General features: G+C 38.8%; 1 protein-coding gene across 3 annotated transcripts in view; it reads left to right on the top strand.

Annotated features, from left to right (window-relative positions):
* Positions 1–15784, top strand: part of RAB8B (RAB8B, member RAS oncogene family) — a 41908-nt gene extending 26124 nt beyond the window's left edge. For 2 of the 3 annotated variants that reach the window (XM_073303583.1, XM_073303585.1), the window contains exons 2-8: positions 981–1041; positions 6687–6747; positions 7941–8018; positions 9096–9185; positions 10912–10977; positions 13494–13544; positions 15033–15784. In XM_073303583.1, the coding sequence (XP_073159684.1) occupies positions 981–1041; positions 6687–6747; positions 7941–8018; positions 9096–9185; positions 10912–10977; positions 13494–13544; positions 15033–15125 (500 nt within the window). In that variant the 3' untranslated portion in view covers positions 15126–15784. The remainder of the gene's footprint in view (positions 1–980; positions 1042–6686; positions 6748–7940; positions 8019–9095; positions 9186–10911; positions 10978–13493; positions 13545–15032) is intronic. The other variant, XM_073303584.1, reaches the window with a different exon arrangement.
* Positions 15785–20944: the final 5160 nt, after the last annotated feature.

Raw genomic sequence — 20944 nt, 5'->3', positions numbered from 1 at the left:
TGCACTTTGTACAGACAAAGTCGCTTCTGTCCTGTGGAAGAAAGACAAACATGGCATATCCAGTGCAGGTCACAATAGCTGAACACCCCCCCCCACACACACACACACACACATGACCTTCCTACTATGAGCTTCCTCAGAGAAACTGGCAAGATGTAAGCCTCACTGGGCTCACCCCAGGCAAACTCCTAGGCAAACTTCTGCTGTGTGCTGCTCTGCTGTTCCCCACTGCTCAGCTGGTTCGCGGAGCTCTGGCTATTTTTAAACAGCCAGGCTTCCCTGAAACAGACAGACACCCCCAATACCCGCCCCCTGCAGGCTACCACCCAATCAGGCACTCGCTCAGGGCTTTCAAACTGCCCTCCCAGCAAACACACACTCAGATACTCGCCAATCCCAGGCAACTCCTGCTGTGTGCTGCTCAGCTGGTCCGCCGCCGCTCAGCTAGTTCATGGAGCTCTGATAAGAGTAACGCTTTCCTTTGTTTGACTATAAAGTGCCTTACCCCTCTCCTGCAGCTTCTGATTTGAAAATTTGGGCTTATTTCATTCTAAAGTAGCCACTAATATTAGAAGGCCAGTTTAAGGTTTAAGGTAAGGCTGAATTTTTCAGACGTGTTGAGCACCCAGGACTCCCATGGACTTTGGTTAAACTTCAGGATAGTCAGAACTTTTGATAGTTGGGCCTTTCTCTCTAATTGGGCACCCAAAATTTGTGGCTACTTCTGAAAACTTTGGTCCTACAGTATAAATAAGTAGAGGGATGTTGGGGTGAGATCTTGAACTGGTATAAACTAGCATAGCGCCATTAACTTCAGTGTCTAGTTTTCTGTACAAATTCAGCAGAGTAATTTGAGAGTAACAACTTCAGAATCTTTACTGCTTTCCTACCATGACCCTTACTTTTATTTCAGAGCAATGAATAGAAAATTGAATATTTGTTTCCTTTTGTCATTAAACTTATATGTTTCTCTCTGCCAGGAATTGATTTTAAAATCAGAACAATAGAACTAGATGGAAAGAAAATTAAGCTACAAATATGGTAAGTATTACAAAGCAATGTAAATAAATTAAGTTTTCAGTCAGGCTCAATTACTCATGGGCAGTAGAGTGCAATAGCATAAACAGGGCAGACTTCGGCCTGGTCTACACTATGGTGGAGGATCGATCTAAGTTGCGCAACTTCAGCTACGTGAATAACATAGCTGAAGTCGATATACTTAAATCTACTCACCGCGGTGTCTTCACTGTGGTGAGTCAACAGCTGACGCTCCCCCATTGACTCCACCTATGCCTCTCGCTCCGGTGGAGTACAGGAGTTGATGGCAGAGTGCTCGGCGGTCGATTTATTGCGTCTAGACTAGACATGATAAATCGACCCCCGCTGGATCGATCGCTGCCCCTCGATCCTGCAGGTAATGTAGACAAGCCCTGAGTGATGGAGAAGCTGTAAAACTTGTGGTAAGCTCTCGTACAATAGCTATCTGCCACCTTGTTCTTAGAGAAAAGGTTCTCCTAACAGCACAATCCTAGACTAAGCAGTGAGAGCTGCTAGGTTTTTTTGTTTTTTATTTTTTTATTTTTTTTTGTTGTTTGTTTGTTTGTTTTTAAATCTAATTTGTGTTGGATGGATGTTTAATGTATTGGTGCCTGGAGTCAGACTGCATAATGGGAAATGGGGATTGTCAAAAGTTCTTGGGTCATGGGGGAAGGAAGGACTGGTGTCCTATCATCACAGGGATTGTCAGATGGATTCAGGCAGACCACTAAATGCTACAACGGTTTTTCCACTTAAAATATCAGGTGCTTGCTGATATATTTTAAGGGGGGGCTGGAATGAGCCCTTTCTGACACTTGGTTTAATGCAGTGATACTCAGACTGAGGCTTGTGAGTCACAAGGGGCTTTTTAATGTGTTGCCTGTGGCTCTTTGCAGCACATGATATTAAAACACTGTGATTTTAATTATTAACCAATCGGGATGCTTTTACGATGTTAACCAATTACATTATCAACTTGTATTAAATTACCTTATTTTCTGTGAGAATAATATGTATAAAAATATATAGTACTATAGAAAATTAAACAGTGAATTCATACTACTGTGTGTCTCTTGGGTAATGATGATGGCGAATTTGGCTCCTGAAACACTGATGTCTGAGTATCACTGATTTAACATTTCCATGTAATGAAAAGTCACCATCACTAGCTAAATCTTCTTTTATCTGTTGGTGTCCAAATGTTATCCATATCCATACAGTGTTGAGAAATTAGCCAGCAGACTTCCACAGACATCTGGAATTTAGCTGCCTCTGGTGCAGTTGACATTCATACACTTCCTGAGCTCACTGGTTAAAACTTGTCTTATCCTCACATGGCCAGTTTCCTTGAAGCAGCATCCAAGAAACTTTACTGACTGCTATCCTATGGTGGTTGGTCCTAATTCTTAATTATGCATGAAATTGTCCTATCCTGTATTTGTTTTTAATGACTTCTTGGGGCACACTTTTTTGTTTAATACAGGCTAAAATGTATAGAAACTGCCTCAGAAGAATTGCTTACACTTGTTCCTGTAAGCAGGGCCATGCAGTACTGAGTCTCAGTTGACTGATGCCGTGTCAGTTTCTTAACTGAAAATTTGATTTCTCTTTTTTACTATTTCCCAGGGTGGACTTGATTTTAAATCCAAATTGATTTAAATCACTACTCGTGAAGACTTGATTTAATCATGGATTTCTACATAAAAGTGCATTCTTGTTGGTTTTTATAACCTTAATACATATTCTTCACAACTCAGAGAGAGATGTAGGTTTCATTTTTAGAAGGTACACACTACACATTTTTAAAGTGATTTATTTTGAAAACATTTCAGATTAGTTTTACAGCTATATCAGAAAATGAATGATTGTTTGGTTATTGCGTTTACCAAAGGTATTTTAACAAAACAAGCATTTAAATTTGTTTTTAGTTAAAAACATTCAAGTTTTTTAAAATCAGGTTTGTTTTCGTTAAAATTGTTTAACTAAAAGAGTTTAAATGAAATATTAAAAAAAAAACCCCACAAAAATTAAATCGACTGTCAGCCAGGTCAACATGAGAAACTTAAAATATTGGCTTCTGCAGTTAACTCGGTCGTCTTCACCTTCATTTTCCTGTTTCTTCATAATCTGGAAAAGAAAAACAAGCTTTCCTGCTTTTTCAGGTCCCAAAGGATTTCTCAATTTGGAATGAATTAGTCCAAAGGAAGAAAATATTCTTTCTATACCAACGAAGAAACTACTGTGTTTAAAAGTGAGATTATCACTTCAACAGTTTCTGAATCCAAGTGCTTAAGTGACTTCCACCAGTTCACTGGTGTGACTTTCTTTAAAATATCATCAGCAAATATATATTTCTTGAATGGTTCACCCTTAGCTCTGAAGTTTGTTATAGTTGGCATTATGGAGGGATGATTGCTGGATGTCCATGTCATAGCCAACTCCTCTTCTTCAGCCATTATGGTTTGACCCTGGTACCGAGTATTGAGAATATCTGCAAGAAAATGAGCTGGAGATGGTGCTTGTCCCATTCGGTTTTTTTAAATGCTTGTAATTTAACTCTGTCATTGCATATTTTTCTTTTTAAGATCGCACTCGATTCCTTACAAATTTCTACTATGTCAGCAATAATACAGCTATTTCCCTGCATTTTGTTCAAGGCTACAGAAATAGGCTTCAGGGTACTCAGCATGTGTTCAACATTTCTCTTAAGCCCAATCTTGAGAACTTTGGCTGTGACAGTGCCATCTATTTTTTTCATGATTTTGTTCACAAACTGTCATTAGATTGGGCCCGTTCTTGATATAGTGCAGGAAACACTCCACTACCGAGTTCCATCGTACGTCATATAGGAGAGTTTGCTTGGTTCCTCCCATTTTTTTTCAGAGCAGCTGCTGCAAAGTGGTTGTTATGGAAGTATTTTGCAATTTCAACGACATTAGGCTTTATTTCTGGAACACTGAAGTCTTTGGCTAGGAGGTGCACCAAATGAGCATGGCAACTGTATGTTATTAGCTTGGGACTCTTCACTCTCTTCTAAATAATTTCTTCTCATCTTGGATTCATTTGCAGCATTGTCTGTGACCAAGCTGCATACTAAACTTTTTGAATTTTTTTTTTTCAGTTTGTTATAGCTTTTACTGCTGCTACTTGTAAGTATTCTGGTGTGTGTGCATTTCCTGACGTATCAATTGTTTCTGTAAGGTAGACATTCCCTTCTTCTGTTGTCCCACAAGCACACACAACAGGATCATTGTGGACATTGCTCCATCCATCAAGACTCAGGTTAACAATTTTACCCTCTGGAGCTTTTGCACACTGCTCAATTTCTCTTTCATACACTTTCTCCAGCAATTAGCCTGCATCATCAGCTCTGTTGGGTGGACTGTATCCTGGTCTTAATGACTGGACTGAACTAATGAAGTGTGGGGTCTCAGTCATATGGAAAGGAGAGTTTTTGTTGCATAAACAAACTGGGCAATTTTTTCATCAATTACCTCTTTTTCTAATCTGCTGGTTCTTATCACAAACTTATCTATGGCTGTTTCTGGATGATGGAGATTTTTTTTTTTTCTTTTTTCTGCAGGTGATATACTGTGGCTATGTGACATATATGATGTGACTGAAACACTATCATTGGCAGATAACTCTGAAACTATAGAAAATGATGGTGATCTTGAAGGTGGATAGTCTTCAGAATCCTGTATGTTGAGGATGGATTCTCCTAAACAAAATAAATCAATGCAGTTATTTAATTATTATTACCATACTTCTCATTTAGTATTACTCATTGCATTCCTTGACACTTAGTACTATTTTAAAATTGAAATTGTAAAAGGAAGATCAGCCTATTTCAGCTATTTTTTATCACAACTGCATCTAAAATGATAATACCATAGAGTAACAACTATATTTTTTGCTCAAACATGAGAATTTAAGAATAGACCAGAAGGAAAACAGGCAGTCCATAAGAAAGAAGTATGAAATAAAAGTTTACCAATCTGAAGATCCTGCAGGTTCAGACATGTTGCTTTCATCATCTTCAACGCAGCTTTCTCCTAAGAAGGAACACTTCTCATGATGTTGTTTCATTCGGGCAGCCAGGCCTTGCATTTCATTGTTGCACTTTTTGCATTTTGCATGCATGCCTGTCTTACCCGCAGGTAGAGGAACGTCATTAAAATATTCCTGAACTGGGTCTCTCTCACGGCCTGCTGCCATTATAGGTTTTCCTTTCTAGTGAGAGAATGGTAGGGTAGATCTCAAATCAATGAAGGCTACGCTCAGAAAGACATCAAGACTTCTGGAATGTGCTGCTCTAACAGTTTCACTTTTGTTTCTACTGCCTGTAGCTCCCTTCTCACATTATCTCCAGACTTCTTTTCCTTGTCCAGATCTATTCTGCCCCAACAATCTTCTATTCATCGAACTTTTTGAAACTTTGCACTTTTAGAGAGTGGTAAGGGACTGATTCTATGTGCACAAATTTGTAGAGGGACAATAGGGTTGAAGTCTGTTATTTCTCACCTCCGTCTGTCTGTGTTTGTAAATAAATAAATAAACATTTTTGCTGTTAACAAGCATGTTTTCTCTGGAGACACAAATCCACAGTTTGAGAACTGCAAAACTAAGCATCTCAGATGGTATCTTCTAGACCAGGGATCGGCAACCTTTGGCACATGGCCCATCAGGGAAAGCTGCTGGCGGGCCGGGACAGTTTGTTTACCTGCAGTGTCCGCAGGTTCGGCGGGCCGGGACGGTTTGTTTACCTGCAGCGTCCGCAGGTTTGGCCAATCGCCGCTCCCACTAGCGGCAGTTGGTCGTTCCAGGCAAATGGGGGCTGCGGGAAGTGGCAGCCAGCACATCCCTCGGTCCCCACGGTTTCCTGCAGCCCCCATTGGCCTGCAGTGTGCTGGCTGCCACTTCCCTCAGCCCCCATTAGCCTGGAACAGCAAACCGCGGCCAGTGGGAGCTGCGATTGGCCAAACCTGCCGACACTGCAGGTAAACAAACCGGCCCGACCCACTATGGATTTCTCTGATGGGCCCCATGCCAAAGGTTGCTGATCCCTGATCTAGACTGAGCACTGAATCCCATTGGGTAGTTAGAAAGATTAACCTAAATAATATATACAGAAGCCCCTGGACCTCCATAAAATTGAGTCCCTAATCTATGAACTATTGGAACTCATTTACAAAACTTTTCTTAAACATTACATGAATATATTGTCTCATACTATAGAATTAGAATTTATAATCCCTATTCCATGATGAGATACATTATAGCTCAGAGATAGTTTTAATTAAGATATCTTTAGATAGGTTTTTTCCTCAAAAAGCGTTTTATCAAAAAAATCCTATTTAAATTTTAAAAAATTCAATGATTTAAAATTTTTGTTTAAAAAAAATGATTTTTATCCACCCTGCTATTTCCCCTCATAAATATCAATCTCAGTATAATGGTTTGTTGCTCCTTTTTTGAGTGTAAAGGAGAAAGATATACTTATTTAACCCTTTTTAAAGGGTACTTTTCTTAATATCCAGGCGTATCAACACATTCATTACCTTTTTGGTTTTTTTGGATTCTGAAAGTAGTGAAAACAAGGTTTAAAAACAATAAACAAACAAGTGTCTGTTTTCACCAAATTCTAGGGATACGGCTGGTCAGGAGAGATTCCGCACAATCACAACAGCATACTACAGAGGAGCCATGGTGAGTGAGTGTTTGGAGTGTTATCTGTTCAGGTCTAACTAAAATCGTAATTAGTTTGCTTCCTTAGGTTTAAAGGGTTCAACCTGTCTTGCTAGAGAGAAATAATAACTCAAAGATAGGGGATAACAGATTATTTCAGGACCACTGCGGTTTTTGTGAAATCTTGTTCTCCAGTTTTCTGCCCCTCCATCTTGTATATAGTCACAATCTCTCTCTGGACACAAGGCTTAATTCACCAAGTTTTGTTTTTATGCAATCAACATTTTCCTTGTTTCAAGTGATAGCAGGATAGGTGATATGTCTGGTAATATTAAAAGTGAATTTGACTGAGTTGGTTTTCCTGCTGTGTGTCCCCTTCAGCAGCTCTAGAATGCTGCCGCTAGAATCAGACATGATCAAGTATATAAATTGTCTCTAGTGCAACTGCTACTGGTTCTAGTTAGTGAACTATTTGACTTTTAAATAGTTTCTTACATTTTGACACACCCTTATGTGACAGAGCTATTCACAACATACCATGACTGAGACATCCTAGGTCAGGCATTAATGCAGTTACAGTCTGGCTTTTTTTACTTTTACTGCCACCATGTTACAGGGAGATGCACGTGCATACACACAGCTATGGAAGAGCAGATTTGCCTTGACAACATTCAGTATCAGCCTTGCTATAAAACTCTACTCGTCTGTCAAGTAGAGCTACTTGCCCTGGGCAAGCAGCATCTTACAAAAGCTGTTCCTAGACCCTTTTAAGGGGTGGGGGTGTGGTGATGCATAGTGAACATTGAATACATGTTGTAAACATGGCTTACTTAAGACAAACAGGATATCAGATCTTGGTTAATTTATGGTGGTCACAATCTTTCTTTCTAGTAAGACCAACTGCTGGCTGCCTTTTTAGTTATAGAATTTACAAATTCTTGCTCACCATAGTTTAGCTAGTTTTAACTTAATATTTTAAGAGCATAATTATCCTATGTTTAAAAACAATAGGAGACAATTAATGGATATTTATTGGGTCAAGACCATTCAAAATTTATTCAAAGAGAGATCATATAAAGTCTTCAGAAAGGGCTGTTAATTATAAAGGTATATGTGGCTTACTGACTCTTTAGGCGTTTTAACTGCAAACAAGCAATATGTACATCAAATCTAAACTAATATTAAGATTAGATTGTTTTGTTTTTCCTCCACAGGGAATTATGCTGGTATATGACATCACAAATGAGAAGTCTTTTGACAACATTAAAAACTGGATAAGGAACATAGAAGAGGTAGGTGATTGGGGAAATAAGCTGCATCTGTTGATATTCCAAAGCTATCTCCAAAGCAATGACCAACATCTGAGCAATTTTATTTTCTTTCAGCGAAGGAGTATATATGTGTAGCCAAGTTAGAATGGATGTAAACCAAAGCAGTCGTCCTTGAGCACAGGGTGGCTTTCCGGTTTACCATGGGCTGGAAGAGGAAAGTTAGAGACTGTCATTCAAAAATGATCATGTAGAGCAAGGATTTCAAAACAGCTTGCTTCCAGTGGATGCCTTTAGCTTAACCTTTGCTTTGAAGTATGGCTAAGAGATGAGAAGGAGACCTGTTTTCAGTATCTCTTGGTGAAGTTGAGAAATGCCGAACACTATTCTGGTAGTGTTTAAGTGTAGATTTAACTGCTTGTGTACATTCAATACCCTGTTGTCCAAATTTTGCCTTTGTTCTTATGTTAAACTTCAGTTGTGTTTGTTTTCCCTCACCTTGTAAACTATTTGAATAGCAAATACATTGACCATACTTGAATCTGAAGGCAGTGCTAAAGGAATTGGGAATAGGAAGGCTTGAGCATTAGATCCAAGCAAAATAAGGCTTAATCTGGTGGTGACAGAATTTTATTCTACTTGCTCTCAGAAAAAGAAACCTGCTACCATTCTCTGGTTCATTTGACTATTGGACCTCGCAAAGAAGGGACTATCCCAAGGAGACTTCTGATACATCACATCAGACTGGTCATTGGTGACAAGGGTTAGAAAAGCCTTTTACTCAAGATCAGTGTGCTTCCATTCTTGACTAATCAGGCAATTTGTGACCACTTTGCAAGTCAGTAAACATCAGTCTTATTTTAATAACTTCATTCTGAAGTCAAGCAGGACATCTACATGCTGATGCCCTAGATGTTCAAAATTAAGAAAAATACTTTATTAAGCCTTTCAAAAAGCTTTTCTTCTCTCTTTCACCACTGATGCCCTTATTAGGGTTTTATTAATGAGTTCTTATTGTCTAATGTGTGGATCTGTTTCTGATAGGTGAAGATTTATCTTTAACTCTATGCTGCTTTAACAAGAGCTTATTTTTCCCTTCAGCATGCCTCTTCAGATGTGGAAAGAATGATTTTGGGTAATAAATGTGATATGAATGAAAAGAGACAAGTCTCAAAAGAAAAAGGAGAGAAGGTACATTTTTGGACTACTAAATTCTTTAATAAAGGCCTAATATTTTCTCTGATCTACTGTTCTTAATGATGCTTGTTACTCTACTTTTAGCACCACCAAACAAAATAATCAGTCTTTTTAATTCCTTTCTGCTTTTAGAACTGGGGCAGGCAAACTTTTTGGAGGGCCGGTTAGGGGAGGCTGTCTCCCCAAACAGCCAGGTGTGGCCTGGCCCCCACACCCTATCTGACCCCCCCCGCCCAGCTTCTCGCCCCCTGACGACCCCCCTGGGACTCCTGTTCCCTGACCGACCCTGGACCCCTGCCCCTGACTGCCCCCTGCCACCCCATCCAACCCCTGCTCTCATTCCTGACTCCCCCCCCCCCCCCCCAGGACCCCTGCCACCCCCATCCAACCCCCCCATCTCCTTCCGGACTGCCCCAGCCCCTATCCACACCCGCACCCCCGAACACCATCCTGAACTCCCCTTCCCTCTATTCAACCCCCATCCCTGCCCCCTTACTGTGCTGCCTGAAGCACCGGTGGTTGGCAGCGCTACAGCTGCACTGCCCGAGCACCAGGACAGGTAGCCATGCTGCCTGGCTGGAGCCAGCCACACCACCGGGTCAGGCCACGGCTCTGCAGCTGCGCTGCCCAGCAAGAGCTCACAGCCCCGCCACCCAGAGCATTGTGCCAGAGGTGCAGTGAGCTGAGGCTGTGGGGGAGGGGGAATGGCAGGGGAGAGGCCGGGGGCTAGCCTCCTGGGCCAGGAGCTCGGGGGCCGGGCAGGAGGGTCCCGTGGGCCGGATATGGCCCGCAGGCCATAGTTTGCCCACCTCTGCTTTAGAACCTTCTACACATCGTAGGATGTCAATCTTTTTTTAAGATGGTACTTAATATATGGAATCCAATTGAGCTTCAATACTCCTCTCCAGTGAGATGTTCTAAATGTTGGCCTTCCCTATGATAACACAATTCTTCCCTTTTGAGGGAACCTAAAAAGGGAGAATAATCAGGATGTCATTTGAGTGCATTGTGGTTGATCATACTCTGAATCACTGTTTTTTGCAATGGCGAATTACGAATATGTTAAAATAGCTGTATTAAGGGTAAAGTTAGTGGTTTTAACATTCTGGGACACTTTCTAAGGATCCTGAAGTAGGGCTGCACACATGGGTTGTATATACTATAATTTCAAGTATTAGGATACTGGCTAGCGGGTAACTGGTAGGATTATCTACACCTGCATATGAATGTCTTAGACTACTATTAAGACTTTTTTTCTTAATTAAACTTTTGGTATCCATAGGAAAAGTCCTATAGAACTTGAGTGATTTGCATACAATAATTTAAAAAAGCTACAGAATAGACAAGACTTACATCAGGATCTGCCTCTGGTAATATTCTGTGGTGGGGATACAATTCAGTGTAGCTACATCAGTTTACACCAGCAGAGGGTCTGGTCCACAGTTCAGAAAACCCTTAAGCTATTCTCTCAATTTCTGTAGGAACCATTCAAGCTTCTATAGCAATTGTTGATTTAGTCCTTCATTAAATGCTATACAACTCTTCAGGAAAAGCGTAATGTTAACATTTTTCCAGTGCAAAGAAAGTACATTTGGGATTATTATATCAACTTGGTTACACCCTTAGTGGAGCCACCGCTCCATTATTAGCTGACATAATGACTTGTCACTTTGCAAACTTAATTTATAAATACCAAAACTTTTAAAAACCTGTCTTCCAGTTAGCAATAGATTATGGAATCAAGTTTCTAGAGACAAGTGCAAAATCCAGCATAAATGTGGAAGAGGTAAGATTGGAATTACGTTTTTTGTTGTCTTAAAACTTAAATACTGTTACATAGTGTTGCTTGCAATGTGATTTCTAACTATTAACTTTTCGGACCTGATGCATAATGTGGTATTGACCACTTTGCTCTTATGTCTTCATGTGCTGTCAATTTTGCTTTATTTGAGTATGTCCTTGTAGCATCCAAAACACCAGATGTCTTCTGCTAATATTTCTACATTTGTAGATGGATGTTAATAGTGACTTTTTATTAATGTTGCAGATAGTATAGTGGTACACTTACTGGTAACTAAAAGGTGTCTAGATACTTAAATTGTGCCTGCTTTTGGAACAGACTTCTATGTTTATCCAGTGCCTAGCACAGTAGGGTTCTGGACTCGAGGTGCTACCACAGTACACTAGTATTTTCTCTTTCTAGAGATAGATTTCATATTGCTACTGGATACACGCTGTACATATTCAGTTTCTCCCTGTCATTCGCCAAGAGGACCAAATATATCTTGGCTAGCAGATGGTCTGCTCACTAAGTTGAAAGAGTAGCTCAGAGTAAGTCAGGCTGTCCATATAGCTTCACTTGCTATAATTTTTTCCTGCTTTTAAATTATGATTGCCATCTTATTGGACAACTATATATTTTGCTGCAAATAGAGTTATGAGTTGAACTCACTGAGTGGACCACATCATCACTGATTGCTCAGACCTTTACTGGAAGAGGATAAGGAAATGAAGCTTGAGACTGTCGATGCTGAATTGCCAGAGAATCCCACACAAACAGTGTTTATATATACCCACACAAAATAAGTTATCTTAAAATGACCTAAAAGAAGAAAATAGTAAGGACTCCAAGAGCAGTTACTTTGGTGCTTTCTTTAGGGAGGATTAAGCTATCAGTTCATTCAAGATGGCTTAAATGTACAGATCTTTTAATGACTAGACACCAGTCATGACCTATAGCAATCTTTTTTTTTTTTTTTTTAGAGTGTTCTTAAAAACTAATACTGGTTGAAGGTAAAAAAAATAGCATAAGAGGCAAAACAGCTGGTAAATGCTTTCTTCTGGAGGCCGCTGCGTTCTAAAAGCTTTCCAAAGAATATATAAAAAGGAGGGTACACTCTCTTGTTTTTGAGGCTTCAATAAGCATTAAGTTCACAATTATGAACTTGAAATTGTGGAAATTAACATGTGCATTTTTAAAAATAGCTCAACTGATATACGATACCACTAAAGTAATTTTGTAAATTGAGAAGTGTGTGGCACATTATATAGTTCATAGCTAGAATGGATTTCTGTTTTCATTGTCCTGCATCACGTATAGCATTTGACCTATTTAAGGTTATTTCTATACCAATGCTTTTCTGTTTGTAGTGGTCTTCAGAATTGTGAAAATGAATAATGTTAATATTAATAGTGGATAATAAGGAGTGGACTTTAGATAAAAGCATGTCCCTTATTCCAATTGTTCACTCACTCTGGTATTTTTTGCTGCTTAAGTGTCAGGAGCATCCTGCAATTTCATCATTATTCCTACCCTTCATAATTAAATGCAGGGGATACATTGGCACCAAGAGCCAGAGCTCCAAGCTAGCTGCCTGGCTAACTTGTAGAATTTTCATGTTTTCCTCTCCTCTTTATTATATAAAGACCTGTAATAGGCATGTCAGACTCAAATGTAATGTGTAAATCTTGAATCTTCTTTCCAACCACTTAACTTCTAGAGGTTAACACTTAATTCTGTTAATAAGTGAATCATGTATGGAACTCAGTTTGTGCTGTTGTCATTTTTTCTCCTTTGTAAATGCATGCTTTCCCGTCCTCAGCCCCCTGACACATACTCACTCCCATTCTTTCCCTTGAGAACTTTGTCTCCAGTTCTAAGCCTTCACCTGAAATTCCACTTTCCTTTTGGTCCCTGAGAATTGAGGATTTTAGTTGCCTTAAAAAATAAACTCTGGCCATCACTCAACTTGTATCCCTATCTGATTAGCCCAACTGTCAAACAGAGCATGGCACAAACAAGCCAAAGTGGTTTTTGGCTGTGGGAGTAGGTGGGTTGGCTGGGAACCTATGTGCAAAGCATTGGCAGGGACAAAAGGAAATGGAGCTTTTGAATTTTCTGTTACAAGCTAACTCTTGAGCTTTTCCACCTTGAATGGTGCTCCTGAAAGGCTAGATTCTAACCACAGCACACAACTTGATACACGTGCTGCATGTTTGAATTCGGACTCTGGCCCTAAGTCTTTGAAAAGCAGTCTAATGTACAGCAGTGAACTGCCTCAGTAGAAGGGCTGCTCAACAGCAGAAGATGGGGTGAAGGATGCTGACCTAAACACCAGATTATAAAGCATGACTATTGCCATATGAGAAAGTATCCATTGCACACTTAGTGCCTTTGATGTAATTTTTAATATTGCATATTTTGTAGACCATGGTTTACTAAACATGTAAGACCATTCAATTTGTCTCCATTTGTCCAAATTAGACCATTTGTCTCTAATGTTCCCTTCTCCTTGGTTTCAGGCATTCTTCACACTTGCACGGGATATAATGACAAAACTCAACAGAAAAATGGTTTGTACCTTTCGCTTCACAATACATGAACCTCTGTGCATGGTGCAGGCTGTTACAAGGACCGTGTTAAAACACTTCAGTTTTATACTTCTAGGAAAACCCACTGTTTTTACAGTAATCTAACCAGAAGCTTTGTGACTGGCAAAAGAATCAGTCTCTGCATAGACTTGCGATTTACAAGTGAAGGCAGGCAATGCTGCTCTTACTGTTCAGCACTTGTGATTAAATTCTCTACAAAACTATGTAGAGAACATCAAAGCTGCACAGAAACTTTCTGTAAATGAGAAATACCAGAGTTAAGGTTCCACTCTGCCCCCTTGTGTGCATTCATTATAGCAGTCTTTATTTTACTTTTACTTTTCACACTTTCGCTCAGACTAGGGGACTGTGCAAAATATACTGCATGTGCACAAGTTTCTACTATGGCGCTATTCTTACAAATAGTATTTCCCCTCTTCCCCCCTCCCCCTTTCAGGAAGTGTTAAATTTCCTTCTCATACTCAAAAGTAGCTGACCCTCTTTTGCTCACTTTCAAAAAAATAATAAACACCTTCAGGCAGATATCATGCCTGAAAACCTTTGTTAAAAGAAACTTTGCAAAGGTACATGCATTTCACAATGAGGTATTTAACATGGAAAATGTTTAACCTTAAAGTTTCAGCTATGGTTTGCTTTAATGACTCTTGAACACGAGAGGCTTGGGAATTGACCCTAAATTTACATATCAGTAAGATCCTCTTACTGTATGGGCCCTCTGTGCATGGGAGGGGCAGAATACATAGAACAATGATCAGTCATCATTACCTATTTCTAAAAAAGGACATTGGCACAAGCCTTCTAGGTAAACTACTTGATTTCAATTTTCAGTATTTTGTCACTTATCAGTGGACAATAATTTAGCTATGCCAGTGCTATTAATGTTATGCAAACCATTTTTGCAAACTTTGTTCCTCCAATATCTTTGCTTGTTAAACAACTTCAGAAGAACAAATAATGTTTTAGTGTGCTAAATTCTATGGATCCCAGAGCAGTCTACATCTTTCGTACAGATTATACATATGGGATCTCTTTCCCACCATTAAACAACCATTTCCTGCTAAGAGGTGCATAGTACTTGTTGAGTTTATATTTATAAATCTTAGAACACTAAGTGAACACTTAGATTTCAAAAGTCCTAAAACTGTACTGCAGGCTTCACATAAATCATAAAGATGGTCCTTGCCACACTAAACTGTCCTAGCAACTCAGCTGGCTATTCTTTCAGGCTGGGATTTTCATATGGGTGCATTATTAATGTGGTAATTTGAGTTTCCAAACTATCCAGCTCCCAAGAGATTAATTGTCAGTTACCCAATAAAACTGCCCCTCTGCTTACAAAAAACAGTTGATGCCAATATTTCACTTATGCTTTGGAGGCTGAGGAGTGAAGGAAAAGGGGGAGTGCTAAGGCTGCTTTTCTCCATTCATAACATAGTTTTGTTTTTGCAGAACGACAACAGTTCACCAGGGGCTGGTGGGCCGGTGAAAATAACTGAAAATCGATCGAAGAAGAGCAGCTTCTTTCGATGCACGCTACTTTGATGAACTTCTAATGATAGACTGCAGCACACTTAGAAAAACCTTTTCTGCTTCTTTGAAAGCACAGGGTCACAAAGCCTCAGAAATAATACCACCAAGCTGCTGCTGAGAGCTTCAATGAACGTTGACTGCGTTAAACAAAATATCAAGTGGATTTTGCTCACTAAGCCCATTGACCTGTCAGGCTCCTTTTTCTCAAATGTGGAAGCAATGAAGTGGAGACACAAATGCAGGACTTAATTTTCTTCATTACTTTCTGTTTTAATGCCTGTTGCAAAAGCTGCTACATTTCTTTTAACTTTGCACATCCATATTAGCCTTTTATTGCCTGTTACTGCACAATCTAACACTTGTATTTGCACAGTTTATTGTCCTGTAAGTAAGTTCTTTAACAGATTTGTGCATTCTTTTACAAATTTATTTTACAAATTTATTTTAAAAAGCCGGAAAGAATAGATTAAATCACATCTCCAGTAATCTTTGCTCTACACATGTGAACATGTCTGCTATATGGATGTGTTTAAGGTAATGGGGCTTATTAAAACAAATTGGCATATAAGAACTTGTATAGGTTTTTATTCAGTTTTTCTCACAAATGCACAAATCCGTTCATACAGAAGCTACTGCATCTTCTATTCTGAATGTAGGATATTTCTTTTCTATTGGTTTTTACCAAACTTAAGAGAATCTTTTTAGAGCAGAGTTGTCTTCTAAATAGACGTAGTTCTTATCTCATTTGTTGAATGCACTCTTAAAGCATGTGAATGACCCCCCAGTGGTCATTCATTTTTCACCTAGTTTTCTCCTATTAGCCCAACTCATCTTTTTTATTTTTATTCTGGTTTCTGATGACACTTGAGTTGAAATCTTCAACATAGCACAGGTGGGCATCCTAGCTATCACTTAACTGACTTGTGGTAGCTAAGCTGAATGAGGGTATTCAAAACTCCTGCATTCTGTTCTCCAATGTATGAAGAGTTAACTGCAGCTCCTACGGGTGACTTACAGCAAAGCTGAGGATATTCGTGTCACACCTCTAAACCTTGACCCTTGACGGCAAAGGCATGCACAGACTAGCTTCCTGTGTAGTCACTATAGTTAAGCCCCCCCATAAAAGAAAATGGCACACCACGGCTTATAATGCAATATTATGCAGCTGATACTGAATGTGTAAAGCCTTCAGTCTGCACAGGCAATTATAGAAGTTAATCATCAGAAACTGGAACAGTGATTTAGACTGCTAGAAGCCAAGTTGAAACTTAATTGCCTTTCTAACTCCTCTGAACACCTGCAAGCTAGTTTATGTATTTTATCACTTGCTTGTTTTTCACAGATCTTTCTCCATGAATGATTAAAACTGGTGCTTTAGTTTGTTGTGCCAAACTTTGACGATTGTTAGCTTTAACTACAAACTTAACAGTCCACCACTTTGGTTATAAGGTGCAAATGGATTGGCTTGTTGACAAACTGCTAACTTTTCTGACATGTCTGCTTTGTTAACTTTGTGGTAATAACCAATCCGCTGTTTATTATGTTAATGTTTCACTCTGCTTCAGTTTGGGATGTCTGATATTGAATTTGTCATCTTGGGGGTCTGTCTCAAATATTTTGAAACTAATTCAGTGGACCATCAGCAGTGAATCCAAAAAGGACTTTGATTAGTGTCCTGAACAGACTTGAGAAACTTCATCTGGTTCCTCCAAAGTTTAAGTGGCTTTCTACACATTCTCCCCACACCGCTACTTAATTGTAATTAAAGTGATCCTGGTAATTAGATTGTGAATCACAATCTCCTATTCTTACTGAACTAGAAGGCACAGCAAAAGTTTTGAGTTAGCAAAAATGTTCAAAACAAAAACAACCCTAGCTGCTCTGGCCTACACTTCAAATTTTTCTGGGACAGGCTAATGCAGTTAAGTTTTCTGTATGGTAACAACATGCTTTCTATACAGCAACTGTTATGACTTCAGTTATGAATGTTGTTAATTTTCAGTAATTTACCTCTGACTTATTTTGGTGTCGTAACACACAGATTTTTATCTCGGAGTTGTCTGCAAACCAAAACTGACATGTTCTGTGGTTGGTAACTTTTACGGAATGCTTTGCTTATGTTGCATTTCCTCTGTCTTCCTTCTGTTTGGTTCTGTGTACAAACAAGATTAGTCTCCATGAACTTCCTTTTGAAAGAGCCTGTAAGTGAGAGTCTATAAAGTGCTTCTTGACGCAGCAGCAAATTGGGGTATCTGCTCTGTTGTATTAAAAAGAAAAAATCCTTGCTATTTTCTTACATTTAGCTATGCTAAACTGTACATAAATTTGAGGTAAGACCATAGGAAATTCACTTTATGCATGATAAAATGATGCAGTAAATATTTCACTTTGCTTAATGTTCGTATAATGCTCATCTTTCTCTATTTGTAGAAGGAGTTAGTGACAGATAATTTTTTCTGTCCCCTGCTGAAACTGAAAAATTCCAGTTTCATGTGAAAACATTATGGTTTTATGGATAAGGTAAAACATTTGATTTTTTTTCAGCAGTATTAAGTGGTTGAGGGGCCGCACTTTATCAGTATATTAACTTTTGATAATGGTCAACATAGACCTCTTTACTCGTACAGTCTGTTGTCAGACATTGAAAAATGTGCTGTATTTGAGCATGTAAATCAGCTGATTATGTTTCACTGGGAACTTTTTCTAGCTATATTTTGCTTTAGGCAAGCAGACAAATAATAACTTATGTCTGAGCATCAGTTGCTGGATGCTTCAGGTTTTTCTAATACCAGTATGAATGTTTTGTGCAGTCTTTTTTGTTATAATTTACTCAAGACTATAATCTTAATTTTTGAAAGACTCTGACTATACCTCAGCTAACTAACATTCTAATATCCATTAAAACAAAGGTGATCCAACTATTATTCATTATACAAAGCAGAAAATGTGCAGCCTGCCTGGCTCTAAAGACCTCCATTAGTCTTTAAGGAAACGCAGGCATTTCTTTGGGTTTTATTAGGACTAGAACCTACTTGCTGTCAAGTGAGGGGTTTCCTCCCCACAACTCTTGCCTTCCCTCCCAGTTTGTGCAGTGTGTTCTGTTTTTTCTAAATGGTGAGAAAATAAAACCTGAAAATATATGGTCTCAATGCTTCTTTTGCTATAGCTTTCAATCCTGTGATCAGCAAACCATGCACATAAAATGCTTAGTTCTTGTTGAGTAGACATAGAATACTTGATTTAGGTTTAGTTATTAAATCTCTTGAAGTTTGTTTAATGTTAAAACTTCGAAACCACATATTAAATGTAATGCAATTTTACCTTTATTGAATGTGGGGGTTTCTACAGTACTAGTCAAGGTTTTTGAAAAGTGCAGTTTTATAAATGAGGTATTTCCTGTCACAAGTGCATTTCCTCTTTTAGTCTTTTGTTTGTCGAGTGAAATCAAGTCCATTATTTTCACAAGCCAAAAGTGGAGGGGGCGGGGTGTATTTTTGAAATACATTTTTTTTTCTGTGAACTCTTGATGGGTAACAATTTGGAAGATATACCAATAGCATGTAAAGTGCATAAATGTGTTGCTAATTTGTGGAAATGCATCGGTCATCTGATTACATAATCAAGTGAAATTTGCCAGGTAAAAGTTTAAGGACAAGCTGTTTGCACATATTGGCTCCTTCCCTCTACTGCACCCGAGCTGCTTGTGCCACATTACTCTACTCTTAATATACCTTGTACTTCAAAATGCCATGTAAAGGCAGGACTTCCCACTTTTTCTTTACCAGTGAATTTAAACATGTTAGTGCATTCCTATGGCCTTATAAACATATATTTTGCAAATGACACTTTTCCTTGGGATTACAATTATTTTAATGCAATATACAGTTACTAAATTCAGACTAAAAAGCATGGCCCTAAAGAAAATGCTTAATTTTCAAATAGAATTGTTCTACCATATGTGTGTTTAAGCACATTTTATCTCTGCTCCAAAGGCGTAATGTGAAAATCCTGCAGATAAAGTGGACTTGTCATGTTAACTTGTAAACTTAATCATTAATTGTGTACTGATACTGTGTTAAAAAAGAATGGTTTTATTATTCCATGTGAACTTTTTTTACAACAATGTGCATCTCAAATAAAATTACATAATGAAAAATATTCAGTTTCTTCTATGAAGTAACTCCGTGTAATCAATCTTATGCAAGTTGTATTTCCACTCTATTCTAACACATGATTACGTTGGGGAGGGTCCAATTTAATTCATGCCTGAGGTTTTGTTTAGCCTGCTTGCTTCTGAAATTGACTCTTTTTTGGAGTAGCTTCTTCAAGAACTTCTATCCCTATTCTAATTCCTTCTGCATCAGAACAAGGGGAAGTTTTAAGGTGATTACTAGGAGGGAACACTTGAGTAACTTAAAGATATGTGTTAGGGAGTGGGAATACTCTCCCAAAGCATATGTTGAAAGCAAGACTAGACAAACACTAGTAAATGTAAAGTGGGGTGCAATCCTGCATTACCAGAGAGACAAGTGGGGTGGGGAAGAAGTGGACAGTATTGGGCCATCTAGTCAATCTCTAACATTTGTGATTAAATAAGCTTATGTGAGGGGGAGAAAAGTCTTTCATTCTCCAGCAGACTTTGGCAATCTGAGGCACATACAATTGACTGACCCAGCAAATACTAGGACTACCCAGGCTAATTCAAATGCTGAAAGAGTATTAAGGTGTCTGACAAAAGTAATTGCTAACAATTATATTACTAGCAGTACTGAACTTGGCAATTAATACTGTTCACTTTGTCACATGTATCTAAGCAATGCACTTGTAATTTTAAACAGGGACTAGTTGGGAAAAGATTGAACAAACAAAAGACATCTTGTCTTAACACTTTTTTCTATAATATCAGTATCCTTTATTTTAAAAATATCTTCCCCAGAAGTCATCACCCTTACTTCTGGTCTCCAAACTTAAAACCTCTACTGAATTCAGATTCTGCCAATGGCATCATAACATACCTATTTATCTACCTTTTCTGCCTCCCAGTTGGATTCTCACTTGGACACAGTGCAAATACATATCACAACTACATCTTTACCATTGAATGCAACTAGTGCCTAACAGTTGCTTAAAATCTTCCTTCTACATGTCCTTTGACATAGCGTAACACAAGAAGATATCCAACTTCTTCATTCTGAGAACTACTTCGTAAGCGCTCCTGTCATGGACACCACCTTCCCATTGCTCATTCACGCTATTGCTTTTTGTGAATCACCTAAAGACCGGTTAGAGAACTGCACGCTTAGGGCCAGGTTTTTAGATGTGCTGATAACTTGCAGCTCTGGATTTGAATTGGTTTTTGATGCTCAGCACATCTGATAATTGAGCCTTTTGTCTCAAGTCTTGGAGATATAATAATTCATTTTCCCCCTACAACAGCATCTTATTTTGTATATATTCAGTTATTCTAGTCTCTTCCCTCCGTTTCCAATAGAAACTTTATCCTTTTAAAGAAAATGGTGCTTTTATTAAAATTTGTGTAATTCTCATCTTTATTTGGGTAAAATTTAGTTTCACTTTAGTGCCTCATCTGTCCCAAAAAAGATGACTTCTTCAAGTAGTGTCCCTATGGATGCTCCACTGTAGGTGTCTGCATCCCCATGCTGCTGATCAGAGACCTTTGGTAGCAGTTTGTCCTGCCTGTGCAGGCGCTGCTCCCTGCCTGCCATGAGGCTAGCCAGTGCACACAGACAATCCCTCCTTAGTTCCTTCTGAACCGCCCCAGGCTAGAGACAGAGTTCTTTTAGACTAGCTAATTTTAGCTTCCCTTGAAG

Source organism: Lepidochelys kempii, chromosome 10, assembly GCF_965140265.1.
Source record: "Lepidochelys kempii isolate rLepKem1 chromosome 10, rLepKem1.hap2, whole genome shotgun sequence".
NCBI lineage: Eukaryota > Metazoa > Chordata > Testudines > Cheloniidae > Lepidochelys > Lepidochelys kempii.
This window is presented reverse-complemented; position numbering and strand designations above follow the sequence as displayed.